Source organism: Amblyraja radiata, chromosome 7 (assembly GCF_010909765.2).
Source record: "Amblyraja radiata isolate CabotCenter1 chromosome 7, sAmbRad1.1.pri, whole genome shotgun sequence".
NCBI lineage: Eukaryota > Metazoa > Chordata > Chondrichthyes > Rajiformes > Rajidae > Amblyraja > Amblyraja radiata.
Genome location: NC_045962.1, coordinates 55,004,445 through 55,026,011, shown reverse-complemented (window position 1 = coordinate 55,026,011; position 21,567 = coordinate 55,004,445). Strand labels below are relative to the sequence as shown.

Below are 21,567 nucleotides of genomic sequence, written 5' to 3'. Positions count from 1 at the left end.
TACAAAATCCTGATCCTCACCTACAAAGCCCTCCACCATCTGGCCCCCCCCATATCTCACTGACCTTCTCTCCCCCTACCAACCCTCACGGTCCCTCAGATCCACATCAGCCGGTCTCCTCTCCATCCACAAGTCCAACCTCTGCAGTTTTGGGGACAGAGCCTTCTCCAGGGCAGCTCCCAGGCTCTGGAACTCCCTCCCCCAACTGATCCACAATTCCGTGTCTCTCACCATCTTCCAGTCCCGCCTCAAGACCCATCTCTTCACCTCTGCCTATCCTTAGCCCCACGTCCCCCTCCCTTTTCATCTGTGCATTAATTGCCTCATATTGTGTTTTGAATTGAATTCTGTCTTTACTTTGTGTACTAGTCATGTCTCTACTATTTATTTCATTCCCCTTACATGTTTTTCCTCTACCTGCTAAATTTTTGTAAGGTGTCCTTGAGACTCTTGAAAGGCGCCCATAAATAAAATGTATTATTATTATTATCTTTTCAAACTCTCCTGAACTCTCCTAAACTCGTTAAGGCCTGTTGCCCAAGTGGTACAGGTCCTTTATAGCACTGGAATCACATGGAAATAAACTAAAAGGATATGATATTCTCAACAAAATACAATAATGGGAATCTAAAATAAACTTTTCATGGTTTCCTTCATCTTAAATCAAGGAGAAAGCAAGTAACGTTGAAACATAGCAATATAAAGAATTAGACGCACATTATTTTAACAGAACACTTGTAACACTAAAGGGCCTGTCCCACTTTTTAGGCGACTACAGGAGACTATGCATTCGCCACATGGTCGCCACATGTTCGTGGGTGGTTGCCAGGGAGTCGCCTTCATGGTCGTGAGTAGCTACCGCACTCTCGGAACTAGTCGCGGCTTCATTCTGGTCTCCACTCATTTTTCAACATGCGGCGACCTGAATTTTGACACCATGGAGTGTAGCGAGAATGTTCATGCCCTAGGTGCAGTGGTAGTGGGGCGCCAGGAGGTCGTAGGTTGCCGTAGGTTCTCGTTGGTTGTCGCCGGTGCTCACCGGTGAATTTCATTGGCTCATTGAGAAAAAAACCGTCAACTGTAGTTTTCAGAACAAAGGATAACCGACCAGTAATGTTAATGACCGCCGAGCATCACAGCCGTGTATCTGTGGCTTCTTAAAAGTTGTCTCCACTCCTTCTCCCCACCCCCTTCTTTTAAAGGACTTAAGTGACCCTTCCGTAGACTGTGCTTTCACCGTCTTAATTACAGTGCCAACCTTCCTGTTCATCGTGGTGTGTGTCTGTATCACATTGGCTTAGCACTGTGTGAATTACAGTCAGATAGCTCTCCCCCCGCTTACCCTGTCCCCCGCCTGTATAACTGGCTGCCCCGCCTGTATAACTGGCTGGTGAAGGAAGAGGGGAGGGGGAGGTGTGTGTGTGTGTGTGTGTGTGTGTGTGTGTGTGTGTGTGTGTGTGTGTGTGTGTGTGTGTGTGTGTGTGTGTGTGTGTGTTCCAATCTGACAGTGGCCGTTCCAGTCGCTGGTTTTTCAGTGACCTGCTACGACTTCACACTCGCCGTCAGTTGCCTGCAAAATCACCTAGGTGGGACAGGCTCATAAGGATAACAACAAATAAATCAGATTTCAGCTCACAAAGCACTCCACATATTTCTTACTCTAAAATATTCCACCATTCTAAATACAAATCATTTGGATTACATCTGACCATTTAATCACTGCTCATTATTTATTATTTAAAATATTATATAAAAGATAAAATATCTGATCTATTAGTTAAATTACAGGAAGTTACTTCAATGCCATTCCATTAGATAAGGCCTTTCCACTAGCTTCTCACCCAAGCAATGGCGAAAAGTAAATTAGTCATTGAAGCACAAGAACATGGAAAATGAAATTAAAATAAAACAGGTGCAAAGATAAAACCCACATATTTAGTGTTATCTTACTCACAATTCCACATTCCTGTCACTTTCTGACTACTTATTAATAGAAGAAACTATGTTCCCTATAACCACTCACCGTTTTAGGTTTGTTCTGTCGCCACTGTCAGAACTAGCAAGAGAAGAAGTTTCACCAGAATGTGCATCAATGTTATCTGTATTCAAAAGAGTTGGGTCCTCCAATATAAACGATTCATCTTCATCTTCTGTCTGTTTGAAGGAAGGGTATATTGAAAAGAAAAAGGAAACAGTTGCATCATGATGTAATTGAATTGGTGTTTGCATGAATGATGTTTCACCTCACTGGAATGGAGCCTCAAAATAAGGAGCTGAACAATCATGGCTGAAATGAAAATACATTTATTTACCCCATACGATAGTGAATCCTGTGACCCCATAAGAAGCCTGTGTTGGTGCTTATATTTTGTGGATATTAAGGGAATCAATAGAAATGGTATAACTGTAGGAAGTGTTTCTGAAATCAGTTTGCCACAATTTTACCGAATGGCAGAGCAGGCATGAGATTCGGAAAACTCTGCAACCCTTTCCTTTTCTTATTTTATACTGTACTTCAAAATGTTTCACAATTTTTCTTATCTAAGAGGTTAAAAGAAAAATATAATTGATTCTTCTCACCTCCAGATTGGACCTAATTCTCAAAAAATAGTATCTGCAATAATTTAAGCTAGCAAAGCAGGAAACTAGAAAAGCAAAGGGGTGAAGAAAAATACAAATTAAATGGTGCAGGATTATGCTGTGGGAATGGTCATTTATCATATGCTTGCGGTTTACCAAATTAAACTGATGCAAACTCATGATGCAACGAATGAAGTGATTAAGGCTATGATTCACTCCAGCAATGCTTATAGAAATTGCATAAAGATCACCAACTTTAAATGCGGTGTTTACAGATGCCACGTTTTGTTAAGTGGATTAAAGGCCGATAAATCCCCTGGGCCAGATAGGCTGCATCCCAAAGTACTTAAGGAAGTAGCTCCAGAAATAGTGGATGCATTAGTGATAATTTTTCAAAACTCTTTAGATTCTGGAGTAGTTCCTGAGGATTGGAGGGTAGCTAATGTAACCCCACTTTTTAAAAAGGGAGGGAGAGAGAAAACGGGGAATTACAGACCAGTTAGTCTAACATCAGTAGTAGGGAAACTGCTAGAGTCAGTCATTAAAGATGGGATAGCAGCACATTTGGAAAGTGGTGAAATCATTGGACAAAGTCAGCATGGATATACGAAAGGTAAATCATGTTTGACGAATCTTATAGAATTTTTCGAGGATGTAACTAGTAGAGTGGATATGGGAGAACCAGTGGATGTGTTATATCTGGACTTTCAGAAGGCTTTCGACAAGGTCCCACATAAGAGATTAGTATACAAACTTAAAGCACACGGTATTGGGGGTTCAGTATTGATATGGATAGAGAACTGGCTGGCAAACAGGAAGCAAAGAGTAGGAGTAAACGGGTCCTTTTCAGAATGGCAGGCAGTGACTAGTGGGGTACCGCAAGGCTCAGTGCTGGAACCCCAGCTATTTAAAATATATATTGATTTGGACGAGGGAATTGAATGCAACATCTCCAAGTTTGCGGATGACACTAAGCTGGGGGGGCAGTGTTAGCTGTGAGGAGGATGCTAGGAGGCTGCAAGGTGACTTGGATAGGCTGGGTGAGTGGGTTAATGCATGGCAGATGCAGTATAATGTGGATAAATGTGAGGTTATCCACTTTGGTGGCAAAAACAGGAAAGTAGAATATTATCTAAATGGTGGCCGATTAGGAAAAGGGGAGATGCAACGAGACCTGGGTGTCATGGTACACCAGTCATTGAAAGGAGGCATGCAGGTGCAGCAGGCAGTGAAGAAAGCGAATGGTATGTTAGCATTCATAGCAAAAGGATTTGAGTATAGGAGCAGGGAGGTTCTACTGCAGTTGTACAGGGTCTTGGTGAGACCACACCTGGAGTATTGCGTACAGTTTTGGTCTCCAAATCTGAGGAAGGACATTATTGCCATAGAGGGAGTGCAGAGAAGGTTCACCAGACTGATTCCTGGGATGTCAGGACTTTCATATGAGGAAAGACTGGATAGACTCGGCTTGTACTCGCTAGAATTTAGGAGATTGAGGGGGGATCTTATAGAAACTTACAAAATTCTTAAGGGGTTGGACAGGCTAGATGCAGGAAGATTGTTCCCGATGTTGGGGAAGTCCAGGACAAGGGGTCACAGCTTAAGGATAGAGGGGAAATCCTTTAGGACCGAGATGAGAAAAACATTTTTCATACAGTGGTGAATCTCTGGAACTCTCTGCCACAGAAGGTAGTTGAGGCCAGTTCATTGGCTATATTTAAGAGGGAGTTAGATGTGGCCCTTGTGGCTAAAGGGATCAGGGGGTATGGAGAGAAGGCAGGTACGGGATACCGAGTTGGATGATCAGCCATGATCATATTGAATGGCGGTGCAGGCTCGAAGGGCCGAATGGCCTACTCCTGCACCTATTTTCTACGTTTCTATGTTTCTAATGCCACATTGTAACAATGTCACACTGTTTTCAAGAGAGAATTAGATTTAGTACTTAGGCCTAAAGATATCAAGGAATATGGGGGAAAATGCAGGAACGGGGTACTGATTTAAGATGACCAGCCATATTGAATGTTTATTTATTCATGTGTGTATATATTTATATACACACATGATATATGATATATATTTATATCATGGTATATGGACACACTTATCTGTTTTGTAGTAAATGCCTACCATGTTCTGTGTGCTGAAGCAAAGCAAGGATTTCATTGTCCTATACAGGGACACATGCTATACAGGGACACATGACAATACTTGAACTTGAACTTGAATGGCGGTGCTGGCACGAAGGGCCGAATGGCCTACTCCTGCACCTATTTTTCGATGTTTTCTATGTTTCTATGTAATGCCATCGATACTGATATTGCCTGATGACCTATTGTAAGCTCTCTCAACTGCCAGTGTTTCGCTTAGCATGCAAGACCATTACAGCCTTTTCTATAAACAGGTATACAAAATTGCAAATTATGCTTCACAAGCTCTGGGGTAAAAATGCAACTAAATGAACGGATACGTCAGTGATTGGAATTGCAATGGGAAAGTGTTCCTGACGAGCTCAGAAAAGCCCAGTAATTAAACCGTTGACAGTCATGTTCTATGAGCAAGAAGGCCATTGAGCTCCTGGCAGGTTACCATGGACGTTTCTGCAAGGACACGAGTACTTTGCACTTTGGAGAAGTCTGCAATGGCAGAAACTGTCCATGCTCTTGTGAGTTGAAGGAATAATAAAGGCAGTTTGGGTGATCTCCAAAATGCAACAGTAAGCAATAAACTGACATGGCAGAGAACTGCAGTCCAGAATGTCTCCAAGGTTTGGAAGCTGAAGGTGCCGTAATGTTGATTTCCAGCTCTCTTTGAGCTCGCAAAAGTTTGCACATCTTAGTGACACCAATGAATGTGTGACTTCAGGAGAAATATATTCGTAAAAACAGGTTTTTCTGCGAGTAAATAAGAACTGTTGCTTTTCAGATCAATAAGGTTAAAAAACTCACTGCAGACATATTGTGGGTGGTACACATCTGCTGGTATCATTTGGAGTATGTTCTGCACTGAAAAAGTGCTAGTGCAAACAAATGTTCCACTACAAAGTCAGGATTCAAATTTCCCAATAGATGCCAACACCCCCTGAAGTCATAACAAATTCTGGGCTAACATCTACCTTCACAACAGCTTTTTAATTTTGTCACAATGCAAACAAATTGCTAGGCCAGGCTATCCAGGCTGTTTAGTTCCACATTATTATCCTCAATGGCCATGGAATATGGTAACACATTACCTTTTGTGCATTGGATGTCTCAATCACCAGTGTGAGCATTGCTTGGTTCAGGCATCACATTATTAAATCTCAGGAATGATACATTTACAGTTAAATTGGACCAAGCCAGAATGCCTGCTTTGTCAACGTGGACTAAGTGGGCTGAAGGGCGTGATTCCATCCTGTATAGCTCTATGCCTCTATAACCCTATGAGAGGTCAGCAGCCAGGGACTTTTATTCTCTGAACCATAGGAGACAGATGAGTGATCTTGTAGAGATATATAAAATCATGAGGTGCATACATAAGGCAAATGCACAGTTTTGTTTCCAAGGGAAGTAAAATAAAAACTTGAAGACAGAGATTTAAGATAAGAGGATGTAGGAAGGAACTGCAGACGCTGGTTTAAACCGAAGATAGACACAAAAAGCTGGAGTAACTCAGCGGGTCAGGCAGCATCTCTGGAGAGAGGAAATGGGTGACGTTTCGGGTCGAGACCCTTCTTCAAACTGGTGGATAAGAGGGGAAAGATTTAAAAGGATCCAGAGGATGGTGCATATGGTATGAGTTGCCAGAGTAAGTGGTTGAGGCAGATAGAAAACCAACATTTAATAGATATTTGGACAGGTATGTTTACCAGGAAAGGTCGGTCAATGTGGACAAATCGACCCTAAAGGCCTGTTTCCGTGGGGGGGTGTGGTGGGGGGGTGTGGGGGGGGGGGGGGGTGTGTGGGTGGGGGGAGGGGGGTGGGGGCGAGGGGGGGGTTGTGGAGGCGGGGGGGGAGGGAGAGAGCTCGGAGAAAAGACAGGGGTTGTGGGGGAGAGGGGGGGGGTATCATGGGGGAGGGGGGCAGGAGCCAGCGAGGAGGACCAGAGGGGAAGGGGCTGGAGCTGGCTGTGCGATGGGGACTCACAGCGGGAGCTAGTCGTTCTCCTCCGCTGGGATCAGATTCTCCACTTTCCGTTTGGCGACATCTCCGGCACCGGGCCGCTTCCGGTCCCTCCGAAAATTGTGTACGGTCGGAAACCTCCGCCGGCCATCCTCAGCTCCAGTAAAGATGCAATGGCACAGGAAGGGGCGGAGAGTCTCGCGGAGTGACAGGAGTAAAGACCAATCAACGCAGCGTTGACTGGCAGGAGAGATCTATCTGCGCATGCGCGATTTTTAAACCTCGCTAACTTTTACAATAGGCCACCGATCGAAAGAAAACTTGGTGCACTCGGTGAGTGAGCTGGCAAAAAATCGTAGCGCTATCGCGTACCCTTTTTTGCGCAAATAGAAAGATCGCACAAACCGGAAGAGCACAAGATCAGAGTTTTAGTTATGTACTAGACCAAAAGCAGTCTGCTCCCCCAACGCAGCCGCTCCCTGCCCGTAGCCCCCACGGGAGACGTGGTCCTCCAACTGAAGATTCGAGCACTCAGCAGTGCGGCTGTTTTTAAATGGCGTCTTTGAGGCGAGAGGCGGGCGCCAGCAGCCGTTATGGTCGCTGGCCAGCAGGAGGCGACAAAATGAGTGAGTGGGGGGGGGGGGGGGGGGGGGAAGAAGGATTTTATTTAAAATGTGTACATAAACACGACAAAATTTAATGAGGAGTGAATGCTTGGATGAAAAGTGAAATCTCTACCGAAATGGAAAAAATCTGGGCGTTTGTGGGTCTGGTGTTGGCATAGCAACAAATCAAAGGCTGGCACCCACAGGCTGGCAACCACAAGACAGGCAGAAACACACACACACACACACACACACACACAGTTTTAAATATAGATAGATGGAAATGTTTTATTTTAGTGTAAAGCTTACCTCATTCAGTATGCTCTCCAAGGTAGGTGGTGTATCCACTTGAGGAATATCAAATTCTTTATCATCGATCTGCTCAACAAGAAAAATAGGTGTTTTATTTTACTGCATATAAAGAAATAATGACCAGCAGTTATCACGTCCTTTTCAATAAAATTACAGCCAATTATGAGATTTTGCCTTTACCCAGATATGCCTCCTTTTCTTGACCAAAGCCTCAATATTTCTTGTCAACCAGCACACGCTTCCCTTGCCCTTCTCTCCAACAGGAATTTGCACATCTTGAACTCTCCGTATCTCATGTTTAACAGCCTCCCCCAATCACTGTTGAAAGTTCCTAATAGCATCAAAAGTGACCTTGCCCCATTTTCGGACTTGAACTTTTGGCCCAGTCCTAATGTTTTTCATAATTACTTAAAAACATATAGAATTATGGTCAGTGATCCCAAACTGCTCCCCTACTATCACTTCAGTCAACTGCTCAGCATTATTTCCCAAGAGAATGTCAAGTTTTGCCCCTTGTCAAGTAGGGCCATCCACATAAGAAGTTATAATAGCCTAAACTTTAAAAATTCCACCCCCATCCAAGCCTTTAGTATTGTGGCAATCCTGGTCAATATTTTGGAGGTTAAAATGCCCCACATCTTATATTACTAAATCTCTGATCTTGACCGCTTTTGGCCGACTGTGCTGCGATTTCCGAGAGAACGCCGGCAACTACGGCCGTCATTTTTGGCCACCTCGCTCAGAGCCCCCCTCCACCGTCGATTAAAAATTAGAGAGATATTAATGTTTTTACAACATTCCCCATTCTCTCTGCTGCCCCCGCTGGCTGCAAGGGGAGGGACTATAAAACCAGGAAGTGTCGTGCCTCACTTGTCTCTGCCAGACCCAGGAAGCGAGAGGATCACGGCTCTCTGAGCTGCGAATAACACTGAACGCACGTCTACTCCACGGTGAGTCCTCTCAATGCGGCTGTAAAGTGGCTGCAGCCCTTTTTTAACAAGTTTGTGTTCACAAAATGAATTTTGGGTGTCGGGTGTCTGAAGCCCAATTGTTTGCTTCGCCTATTCGACAAGTTTGTGTTCACAAAATTAATTTTGGTTGTCGGGTGTCTGCAGCCCAATTGTTTGCCTCGCCTTTTTTTTAAAGTTTGTGTTCACAAAATGAATTTTGGTTGTCGGGTGTCTGCAGCCCAATTGTTTGCCTCGCCTTTTTTAAACAAGTTTGTGTTCACAAAATGAATTTTGGTTGTCGGGTGGCTGCAGCCCAATTGTTTGCCTCGCCTTTTTAACAAGTTTGTGTTCACAAAATGAATTTTGGTTGTCGGGTGGCTGCAGCCCAATTGTTTGCCTTGGCTTGGCTTTTAAAAGCGTTGCAACAGTTGGATGCCTGCCCAAGCATCCATACGGCCCACAATGTCTATACTAGCCCTATACTAGTTTATGACTATTATTCTTGCAGTTATATCTCATCTCCCTCAATACTTTCTTTCTAATTTAGCAAAACATTACATCAACAGAATAATCTATTTTGGTAAGTTCAACATCTAGAATATTGCAATGGGCTAAAAATAGTGCTTTTAGATGTGCAAGCTTTATAAGTTCTTAACAAAATCAGTGCCGTATTGTTAGGACTGTCCACTGCACAGTCTTTGTGTGGTGAAAATCCTGTCCTCACAGTGAAATGACAGTTCACTCTGTTATGCAGCACTACTACCATACTAAATGGAGTTGCCAGCGAACAAATCTGAAAACTCAGGGCTGGACGTCCATGAGGCACTATGGTCCATCAGCAGCAACTGATTTATACTGATCATAATCTGTAACCTCAGGCCTTGTCATATCCCCCACTCTAACATCACCATGAAGAACTCTATGAGCAGTGCAGGATAGCATGCCAGCAGCAGCACTAGGCAGAGAGAGAGAGTAATCAACCTGGTGAATCTACTGGTCAAGACTATGTGCATGCCAAGCGACATAAACAGCATGCAATTGACAGCGCTAAGTGACTCCCATAACCAATGGATCATATCTAAGTTCTGCAATCCTATCACATCCAGGTGTGAATGGTGGTGGACAACCGGACTCAAAGTGAGCCAGCTTCACAAACATCCTCATTCTCAATGCTGGGTGAACCTAGCACATAAGTGCAAAAGAGAAAGATTAAGCATCTGCAAGAAATTTCAGCCAGATGTGCCATGTGAATGATCCATCTCAGCCTCATCCATGTGGTCCCCATCGTGAAACTTATTACTCTTCAGCCAATACAGTTCAGCACCATTTGTAACATTCAGATAATGAAACAGTTCACAAACAAATGCAGCATGACCCAGGTAATATGCAGTCCTGGGCTGAAAGGTGGCAAGTAACATCTATGTTACATAAATGCCACATAATGATGATATTCAAAAAGAAAAAAAATCTAGCTATCACCCCTAACATTTATTGGCATGACCATCAGCTAATCTCCCACTATCTGTGAGTGACCTTTGACCAGAATTGGAGTAGACCTTTCTTAAAAAGTGGGATAAATCTAATGTTATCCCACTTTTTAAGAAAGGCGGGAGAGAGAAAACAGGGAATTATAGACCAGTTAGCCTGACATCGGTGGCGAGGAAGATGCTGGAGTCATTCATAAAAGATGAAATAGCGGCACATTTGGATAGCAGTAACAGGGTCGGTCCGAGTCAGCATGGATTTACGACGGGGAAATCATGCTTAACTAATCTTTTTGAATTTTTTGAGGATGTAACCAGGAAAATGGATGTGAGAGCCAGTGGATGTAGTGTACCTGGACTTTCAGAAAGCATTCGATAAGATCCCACATAAGAGATTAGTGGGAAAAATTAGGGCACATGGTATTGGGGGTAGAGTGCTTGACATGGATATAAAATTTGTTGGCAAACAGGAAACAAAGAATAGAGATTAACAGGTCCCTTTCAGAATGGCAAGCAGTGACTAGTGGGGTACCGCAAGGCTCGCTGCTGGGACCCCAGCTATTTACAATATATATTAATGATTTAGATGAAGGGATTACAAGTAACATTAACAAATTTGCTGATGACACAAAGCTCGGTGTGAACTGTGAGGAGGATGTTATGAGAATGCAGGGTGACTTGGACAGGTTGGGTGAGTGGGCAGATGCAGGGGAGATGCAGTTTAATGTGGATAAATGTGAGGTTATCCACTTTGGTAGCAACAACAAGAAGGCAGATTATTATCTAACTGGTGTCAGGTTGGGAAAAGGGGAAGTACAACATGATCTGGGGGTCCTTGTTCATCAGTCAATAAAAGTAAGCATGCAGGTACAGCAGGCAGTGAAGAAAGCAAATGGCACGTTGGCCTTCATAAGAAGAGGAGTTAAGTATAGGAGCAATGAGGTCCTTCTGCAGTTGTACAGGGCCCTAGTGAGACCACACTTGGAGTATTGTGTGGAGTTTTGGTCTCCAAATTTGAGGAAGGACATTCTTCCTATTGAGGGAGTGCAGCGTAGGTGCACAAGGTTAATACCCAGGGTGGCAGGACTGTCATGCTGAGAGAATGGAGCGGCTGGGCTTGAATACTCTAGAATTTAGGATGAGAGGGATTTATTGAAGCATATAAGATTATTAAGGGTTTGGACACGTTAGAGGCAGGAAACATGTTCTCGATGTTGGGGGAGTCCAGAACCAGGGACCACAGTTTAAGAATAAGGGGTAAGCCATTTAGAACAGAGATGAGCAAACACTTTTTCACACAGTTGTAAGTCTGTGGAATTCTCTGCCTCAGAAGGCGGTGGAGGCCAGTTCTCTGGAAACTTTCAAGAGAGAGCTAGATAGGGCTCTTAAAGATAGCGGAGTCAGGGGATATGGGGAGAAGGCAGAAACAAGGTACTGATTGTGGATGATCACATTGAATGCCGAATGGCCTACTCCTGCACCTATTGTCTAATACACAATGTGGCTGCAAAAGCAGAGATGAGTCACCTCCTGACTCTCAAAAGTCAGTCCGCCATCTACAAGGCTCAAGTCAGGAGTGTGATGGAATAATCTCCATTTTAACTAATCTACCTGGATGAGTAAATGTTTAACAACACTCACAAAGCTTGACACCATGCAGGACATAGCAGCCCATTTGATAGATACCCCATCCACAACCATTCACTCACTCCACCACCAACACACAGAAGAAGCATTTGGTACCATCTACAGGATGAAATGCAGCAACTCACCAAGACTACTTAGACAGCACGTTCCAAACCCACAACATCTACCAGCTGGTAGAACAAGGGCATCAATAGCATGGGAACAATACCACCTGGAAGTTGCCCTCCAAGCCACACGTTCATCCCAATTTGGAAATATACTGCTGTCAATAGAAATCCTGCCAAGTCAAAATCCTGGAATTCTGACTATAATAGATTGTTGGGTTAATTCACACCTCAAAGACTGCAGCAATCAGGAAGACAGCTTACTACCAACGAGGAATGAGTAATTAAATCTGCATCCCTTGAATGAAGAAAATAAATCTTTCAGAATGTTACAATCAAGCAGTTTGTTTCTGAAGTACAGTTACACTGAAAAACAGGGAGCGATTGAGCACACAGAAGGCTCCTATAAGCAACCAACATTAATGGTAATTTGTAGTGTTGATGATGTTGATCAGGAATCAATATTGGTCAAGGCACTGAGAATAATCCCATAAAAAGAAAAGTCAGTTAACAGTCTCAGTCTGAAGAAGGATCTCGGCCCAAAATGTCACCTATTGGCATACAATAAGATGCTGCCTGACCCGTTGAGTAACCCCAGCACTTTGTGTCTATCTTCGGTGCAAACTAGCATTCTTCCTACACAGCCAGTTAACATTACAGATTGTAGACTCTTCACGATAACAACTCTGACATTTGTCCTTCCACAGATACTGCTTGACTGGCAACATCTCCACGTTTGTGGATGACACAAAGCTGGATGGCAGTATGAGCTGCGAGGAGGATGTTATGAGGCTACAGGGTGACTTGGATAGGTTGGGTGAGTGGGCAGATGCATGGCAAATGCAGTATAATGTGGATAAATGTGAGGTGATCCACTTTGGTGGCAAGAACAAGAAGGCAGATTATTATCTGAATGGTGTCAGAAAAGGGGAGGTGCAATGAGACCTGCGTGTGCTTGTACATCAGTCACTGAAAGTAAACGCGCAGGTACAGCAGGCAGTGAAGAAACCTAAGGGGTTATTGGCCTTCATTCCGAGAGGATTTGAGTTCAGGAGCAAGGAGCTCTTACTGCAACTGTACAGGGGCCTGGTGAGCCTGCACCTGGAGTATTGTGTGCAATACTGATCGCCTAATTTGAGGAAGGACATTATTGGCATTGAGGGAGTGCAGTGTAGGTTCACCAGGTTAATTCCTGAGATGGCAGAACTGACATAAGATGAAAGAATGAGACAACTGGGCTTGTATTCACTAGAATTTAGAAGGATGAGAGGGGTTCTAAAAGAAACATACAAAATTCTTAAAGGATTGTACAGGCTAGATGCAGGAAAAATGTTCCCGATGTTGGGGAGGTCCAGAACCATGGGCCACAGTTTAAGAATAAGGGGTAGGCCATTTAGGACTGAGATGAGGAAAAACTTTTTCACTTAGAGAGTTGTGAATCTGTGGAATTCTCTGCCACAGATCGCAGTGGAGACCAATTAACTGGATGTTTTCAACGGACGGTTAGATTTAGCTCTTAGGGCCGAAGGAATCAAGAGATATAGGTGAAAAGCAGGAATGGGGTACTGATTTTAGATGATCAGTGATGATCATATTGAATAGCGGTGCTGACTCGAAGGGCCGAATGGCCTACTCCTGCACCTATTTTCTACACCACAATTCTTCAGCTCTTCCTCAAAATGCTGTCATGGACATTGAACTTGAGAATCTGGGATAGCGCATGATTTGACACCTCATCTCCAAGGTTACAGAGGGGAGAGAGGTTTTTACGCAGTCTCTAGAATGGATCTCTATCCCAAAAACAGATGAATTAAGACTAATCCACTTCCAAGCAAGTGGCTGTTAGATTGATTCGTTCATGCCAGGTAGCTTTAGGGCTCAGGTTGCATGAATACTATATGCTCACTGAGAATACAATAACATAAACAAAATGAAAGTGAAACTTTAAAAACATCCAAGCGATACTGAAAATGCAGGGCTGTAATTGTGGACCTGGCAATTCCAACATTGGCATACAAGCTGAAGCAATCTGGGCCACTGCCATCCAATGCGAAAGCCCCGACATGTCACTTTCTATGCTATTGTTGCACAGTTCATCTTTAGTGTTTGGGACATAATGTTTGGGACAACAACCCATCATTTATTTATTTGCCTCTATACTCCACAATTTGAGATATGTAATAGAAAAAAAAAAATCACATGTGGTTAAAGTCCCAAACATTAAACTCACCAAAATCAACTGTTTGGAATATCATTAAGAGCATTAACAGCACTAGCGAGCTTACTAATCGCAAAGGGACTGGCAGGCCAAGGAAGACCTCCCACAGCTGATGACAGATGAATTCTCTCTATAATAAAGAAAAATCCCCAAACACCTGTCCGACAGATCAGAAACACTCTTCAGGAGTCAGGTGTAGATTTGTCAATGACCACTGTCCACTGAAGACTTCATGAACAGAAATACAGAGGCAGCACTGCAAGATGCAAACCACCAGTAAACTGCAAAAATAGGATGGCCAAATTACGGTTTGCCAAAAAGTACTTAAAAGAGTAACTCCAGCTCTGGAAAAAGGGCTTATAGACAATAGACAATAGGTGCAGAAGTAGGCCATTCGGCCTTTCGAGCCAGCACCGACATTCAATGTGATCATGGCTGATCATCCACAATCAGTACTCCATTCCTGCCTTCTCCCCATATCCCTTGACTCCGCTATATTTAAGAGCTCTGTCTAGCTCTCTCTTGAAAGCATCCAGAGAACCAGCCTCCACCGCCCTCTGAGGCAGAGAATTCCAAAGACTCACAACTGTGTGTGAAAGTTTTTCCTCATCTCCGTTCTAAATGGCTTACCCCTTATTCTTAAACTGTGGCCCCTGGTTCTGGATTTCCCCAACATCGGGAACACGTTTCCTGCCTATAGCGTGTCCAAACCCTTAATAATCATGTTTTAATAAGATACCCTCTCATCCTTCTAAATTCCAGAGTATGCCATCCCAGCCGCTCCATTCTATCAACATATGACAGTCCCACCATCCCGGGAATTAACCTAGTGAACCTACCCTGCACTCCCTCAATAGTCCAATAGTAAGAATGTCCTTCCTCAAATTGGGAGACCAAAACTGCACACAATACTCCAGGTGTGGTCTCACTAGGGCCCTGTACAATTGCAGAAGTACCTCTTTGCTCCTTTACTCAACTCCTCTTGTTATGAAGGCCAACATGCCATCTGTCTTGTGGACAGATGAGACAAAGTTTAACATATCAGAGTGATGGTAAGAGTAAAGTATGGAGGAGAGAAGGAACTGCCCAAGATCCAGAAAATATGACCTCATCTGTGAAACACAGTGGTGAGGGTGTTATGGCCTGGGCATGTATGGTTGCTGAAGTGTATCTTCATTGATGATACAACTGCTGTTGGTTGTAGCATAATGAATTCTGAAGTGTCTAGACACATCCTATCTGCTCAAGTTTAAACAAATGCCTCAAAACTCATTGGCCAGAAGTTCATTCTATAGCAAGAAAATGATCCCAACCTTCTGAATTTTGTAGCCGGCAGGGCAGTACTCTGCATATCGCCAACTTAGACAATTTAACATTTTATCAAGCCAATTAACCTACAAACCTGTACGTCTTTGGAGTGTGGGAGGAAACCGAAGTTCTCGAAGAAAACCCAAGCAGATCACGGGAAGGACGTACAAACTCCATACAGACAGCACCTGGGTCTCTGGCGCTGCATTTTGTTGTAAGGCAGCAACTCTACTGCTGTGCCACCGTGACTGCTGAAGCATCAAAGGAGTATTTCAAAGCTAAAAACTGTTAAATTCTTGAGTGGCCAAGTCAATCATCCAATCTAAACCCAATTGAGCATTTTATATGCTGAAGCGAAAACTGACGGGGACCAGCCCCCAAAACAAGCATAAGCTAAAGATGGCTTCAATACAGGCCTAGCAGAGAATCATCAGAGAAGACACCCAGCAACTGGTGACGTCCATGAATCGCAGACTTCAAGCAGTCATTGCATGCAAAAGATTTGCAACAAAATACTAAACATGACTACTTTCATTTATATGACATTGCCGTGTCCCAAACATTATGGTGCCCTGAAATGGGGGACTATGTATAAACACAGCTGTAATTTCTACATGGTGAAACCAAAATTTATTTTTAAAAAAGGCCTTTATTAAAATCTGACATGGTGCACTTTAACCACACATGATTTTTTTCTATTACAAATCTCAAATTGTGGAGTACAGAGGCAAATAAATAAATGATGGGTCTGTCCCAAACATTATGGAGGGCACTATAACTCATCTAGTAGGGTTTCAATTCATTAAAATATAGTCCTATTTCAATCAACACACAAAATCGCAATACAAAAACCTAAATCAGGCCCTGCGTAAATCAATAAAGCAATAACATACTACGATTGTTTTGGACACAGAAATCCACACGACCGAAAAGATAAACAAACATGAGATCAGTGAGTGGGCAACTAACACGGAGGCTCTGCGGAAGTCACTGGCTCCTGGAGGTGCATGAAGAACTAGCTTAGTGTCTGCCAGAGTTCATGGAGACTGATCAGAGGAGTCCCGGAAAGAACAATGAAATTACACTGTAATATACATACACACATACTCAAAAAACAAACAATAGTAGTGCAATAATAATGAGTTTATTGAAGTGGTGAGGGGATGCAGGGGAAGGGGCAGTAGGAGGGTAGAGCCGGGCAGAGGAGGGTAGAGCCGGGCAGAGGAGGGTAGAGCCGGGCAAGATGAGGGTAGAGCCGGGCAGGAGGAGGGTAGAGGAGGGTAGAGCCGGGCAGAGGAGGGTAGAGCCGGGCAAGATGAGGGTAGAGCCGGGCAGAGGAGGGTAGAGCCGGGCAGGAGGAGGGTAGAGCCGGGCAAGTTGAGGGTAGAGCCGGGCAAGAGGCTGGAAGCAGCGTAAGGAAGATGCAATGGGGCCGGCAGGATGTGCACTGAGCGCAGGGCAGGCGGTGCCCGAGGCGATGGGGCACTGCGCCCGCCGGCTCTTACCCCGTCGCCATCGCTCAGGTTGATCTGCGACGACGCTGACACCAGACTGTGTGTGTCGGGCGACTCCGACATCTTCCCTCCTCCCCTTCACCACTTCGTGACCTGCAAAGGGAAACCCCGCCCCGTCCGGCCTCCGGCGTCACCACGGCAACCTCGCCCCCTCCCCGTGCGACGTCATCACGGCAACCGCGCCCCCTCCGCGCAACGTCATCACGGCATACGTCATCACGCACACAGACCGACATCCGCCTCGAGAGCAAAGATACTAGAGGAGCTAGATCATCTTTGGTGTAAACCAGCATCTTCAGTTCCTTCCTGCACATACTTTTTGTTGTTGATTTAGGGATAACTACTGCTAGTGAGTGTTGGAATGCGCTGATGAGGGTATGAATAGGAAGGTAGGATAGGTGAAATCGGAGCTGAGGAGTTGGTGCAGGGGCGAGTGTTTCAGATTTTTGGACCATTGGGATTTGTTCTAGGGCAGAGGTGATCTGTACAAGGGTTTCGGCCCGAAACGTCGCCTATTTCCTTCGCTCCATAGATGCTGCTGCACCCGCTGAGTTTCCCCAGCAATTTTGTGTACCTTCTGTACAAGAGGGTCAGGTTCAAAGATTATAGAGGAGCTCCTCTATAAACTTTGGTCAGGTTGCACCTGAACTGGGGCGGGATCAAATCCTGACAGACAGATTTGCGATTGGCAGGGGGAGGGCACCTTAGTACAGTATAGGGGGGTTGCACGTAAGGTCACTGGGTCATAGGGCTCGAAGCACGGAGCCGCTAAATCCAACTGGAGGACATCCGTCACTTCCGGTATATGTCATTAATGCAAGAAACGCGTACTTTCCTACCTGTTAAAAACCGCCAAAATGTTGAATTTTTGAGCTGAAAAAATTGTGGGAATCGGGGTAAGTGTGAGAGACATGTAGCCAGCTTTAGAATTCCAAACGTGAAGCGAAATGAAGGTATAGGGAAGCGAGAACTGAAGGGACTACAGCAGCTAAAGTGCTTGGTAAACAATGAAAATATTGGGAATTATCGCGTTTGCTCACTGCATTTCATCAAGTAAGGCATTGTTTGTGTTTTTTTCTTGATTCCTTTGGTATCTAAAAATTCTCAGAAGTGATAAATCTGGCTGTAAAATTTTCTTCAGATGCGTTTTCATTTTGTATGTAAAAACCCACTTGGGAATCATGGGCGATTTAAAAAATTTACAGCCAGATTTATCACTTCTGAAACTTTTTAGATGCCAAAGGAATCAAGAAAAAACACAAATAATGCGTTAGTTGATGTAGTGAGCAAACGGCCAATGTTCGCCAAGCACTCTGTCTGTTGTTGTCCCTTAAGCTCTCGTTTCTAATTACCGTAATTTCTCCTCACTTTTGGAATTCTGAAGTAGGCTAAATGTCTCTCACACTTATCCCGATTTCCATAATTATTTACAGCGCAAATATTGACAATTTCAGCGGTTTTAACGGGCCCGCTACGCTGGAAACAATGGTAAGTGCCTACCTGCAGTTCATCGCGTGTAATCCATTTGGAGTAGCGTAGCAACAGTACGGGTCATGGGTCGTGACCCGACTGCCGTGAAACCTCCCTATACAAATGATGCACAGGTCTGAGCTAAGATCCTGAGCTAAGACTGGGACGTTAAAGCCGTTACGGAAATCAGGCTAAGGGAGGGATAGGACTGGCAACCTCATGTTCCAGGTTGCTGCAGGTGAAATGGAGATGGGGTAAAAGGGGGAGAATTGCTTTTCTGATTAAGAATGTCACAGCAGTGGTCTGAGATAGTATTGAAGGATCGTCCAGAGAGGGTATATAGGTGGAGCTGAGAAATAAAAAAGGATGATCACCTTTTTAGGATTGTACTATAGGGCCCCAAATAGTCAACAAGAATTAGAGAAAGAAAGATGCAATACTATTAGGATTTTAATTTTCTCATTATAATCTAGGACTGCCATATTCAAAGACCTGAGATGAAGTGAAATTCAACTGTGTTCATTAAGTTTCCACAGGGAATATGTAGAGGTCCCTACAAAGGAAAAGGCAAAGCCTGACCTACTCTCAGGTGATTAATGGATGAATCACAGGTAAATGAAGACTGGCTAATGTTGTGTCTTAATTTAAGGGCTGCAAAGACAAACCTGGGGACTACAGATCATTAAGACTAATATGTGTGGTAGGAAAGTACCTAGTGGAGTTTGAGGAATAAGATAATAATAATAATAAATTTTATTTATGGGCGCCTTTCAAGAGTCTCAAGGACACCTTACAAAAATTTAGCAGGTAGAGGAAAAACATGTAAGGGGAATGAAATAAATAGTAGAGACATGACTAGTACACAAAGTAAAGACAGAATACAATTCAAAACACAATATGAAGCAATTAATGCACAGATGAAAAGGGAGGGGGACGTGGGGCTAAGGATAGGCAGAGGTGAAGAGATGGGTCTTGAGGCGGGACTGGAAGATGGTGAGGGACACGGAATTGCGGATCAGTTGGGGGAGGGAGTTCCAGAGCCTGGGAGCTGCCCTGGAGAAGGCTCTGTCCCCAAAACTGCGGAGGTTGGACTTGTGGATGGAGAGGAGACCGGCTGATGTGGATCTGAGGGACCGTGAGGGTTGGTAGGGGGAGAGGAGGTCAGTGAGATATGGGGGGGCCAGATGGTGGAGGGCTTTGTAGGTGAGGATCAGGATTTTGTAGGTGATCCGGTGGGAGATGGGAAGCCAGTGAAGTTGTTTGAGGACTGGAGAGATGTGATGCCAGGATTTGGTGTGGGTGGTGAGTCGGGCGGCTGCGCTCTGGACCAGTTGGAGTTGGTTGATGTAGGTGGAGCTGATGCCAAGGAGAAGTGAGTTGCAATAGTCCAGTCGGGAGGAGATGAAGGCATGGATGAGTCTTTCAGCAGCGGGAGGTGTGAGAAAGGGTCTGAGTTTGGCAATGTTGCGGAGATGAAAGAAGGAGGTTTTAATGACATGGCGGATGTGAGGCTCAAGGGAGAGGGTGGAATCAAAGATCACGCCAAGGTTGCGGGCCTTGGGAGATGGGGAGACAGTGGTGTTGTCGATGGTGAGAGTGGGGTTATTGATTTTGCTGAGTGTGGCTTTGGAGCCTATGAGGAGGAATTCTGTCTTATCGCTGTTGAGTTTGAGGAAGTTATGTTGCATCCAGGTTTTTATAGCTGACAAACAGGAGTTGATATGGGAGAGGGGGGGGGGGGGGGGTTGTGGGGTGATTTGGTGCCGAGGTAGATCTGGGTGTCATAGGCGTAACAGTGGAAGTCCAGTTTGAAGTGGCGGAGTATCTGACCAAGGGGGAGGATGTAGATGATGAAGAGGAGGGGGCCGAGTACGGAGCCTTGGGGAACGCCTTGAGTGACTGTGGCTGTAGCAGAGGTGTGGTTGTGGAGAGAGATGAAGTGGGATCTGTTGGAAAGGTAGGAACGGAGCCAGCTGAGTGCAGAGCCTTCAATGCCGAGGTCTTTGAGTCTGGTGAGCAGGATGTTGTGGTTCACTGTATTGATGTAAGATATACATGCATTTGGAAATATAGGGGTTGATTACAGATGGGCAGTATGGTGAATTGAATGTGCAGTTAGTAGTTAAGGAATATGATATAGTTGAGATTACGGAGACATGGCTCCAGGGAGAACAAGGCTGGGAGCTAAACATGCAAGGGTATTCAATATTCAGGAAGGATAGACAGAAAGGAAGAGGTGGTAGGATGGCATTGCTGGTAAGAGGAGGTTAATGCAATAGCAAGGATTGACATTAGCTTGGATGCTGTAAAATCGGTATGGGTAGAACTGAAATAGCCAAGGGCAGAAAACGCTTACTGGAGTTGTATACAGACCACCAAACAGCAGTAGGAAAGTTGGGGATAGCATCAAGCAGGAAATTAGGGATGCGTGTAGCAAAGGTACAGCAGTTATCATGGGTGACTTTGGGGTGGAAGATTGCAACCTTCACGTGGTCCGCCCTGTTTCGACGAATGCAATCAAACACGCCATACGCAAGAAGAAGATGGGTGACTTTAAGCTACATATAGATTGGGACAACCAATTTGGCAGCGCTGAGGAGGAGGATTTCCTGGAATATATACGGACCAATATGTAGCAATGTTACAAAATTTGAGATTTAAAAAATCAAGTCTGCAATTTGTCCCATCAGATAAAGCATAAAAAGAAGTTTCATTTGACACCTAATTCACTTTCATATCTTTAGTATTAAAAAAGTTATGGTCATTTTCATACTCGGAAATTAGCATATTGTTCCCTATTGCTTTTGCTTTGACTTAACACAAAAGCTTTGATCGAGGACAGTCAAAAGCCCATAACTTTCTTAACAATTAAGAGAATGGAATGACATTTTCAGCTATTATAGATTGAAGCATTCTGAAATAAATATACAACATCTTACTTGGTTGACCAGCTGTGAGCGAGTGAGCTGTCAGCAAAACAGGCTTGAGTGACTGAGCCGTCAGCCCAAGAATCAGCCCAAGAGCCCAACCACAATGTCCATACTAGCCCACTGGAAATCAGTCCCTTCTGCCCACAAGACCCTTACTAGCGCGCCAGAAAGCCCCCCACCACCACCACTGGCCACCGATATTGGAATTGGTGGAGAGGTGGAAACATTGCGTTGGTGGACCAGCCCTCCCATGTGATGCTGGGACGCAACGGGTCCCACTTGGTCTAGTATTAACTGTTTCTCCCACCTCTCTCAAACGACTGTTTCCATCACTTTCTCGTTTTA

General features: G+C 44.5%; 1 protein-coding gene across 5 annotated transcripts in view; it reads right to left on the bottom strand.

Moving 5' to 3' along the window:
- The window catches only part of vps8 (VPS8 subunit of CORVET complex), a 420,899-nt gene extending 403,888 nt beyond the window's left edge, over nt 1-17,011 (bottom strand). For 2 of the 5 annotated variants that reach the window (XM_033024584.1, XM_033024587.1), the window contains exons 1-3: nt 16,814-16,942; nt 7,595-7,666; nt 2,024-2,154 (exon numbers count right to left, since the gene is read on the bottom strand). In XM_033024584.1, coding sequence (XP_032880475.1) covers nt 2,024-2,154; nt 7,595-7,666; nt 16,814-16,885 — 275 coding nt within the window. In that variant the 5' untranslated portion in view covers nt 16,886-16,942. Of the gene's footprint in view, nt 1-2,023; nt 2,155-7,594; nt 7,667-16,813 lie in introns of all 5 variants that reach the window. The other 3 variants (XM_033024588.1, XM_033024585.1, XM_033024586.1) reach the window with 3 other exon arrangements.
- Nucleotides 17,012-21,567: the final 4,556 nt, after the last annotated feature.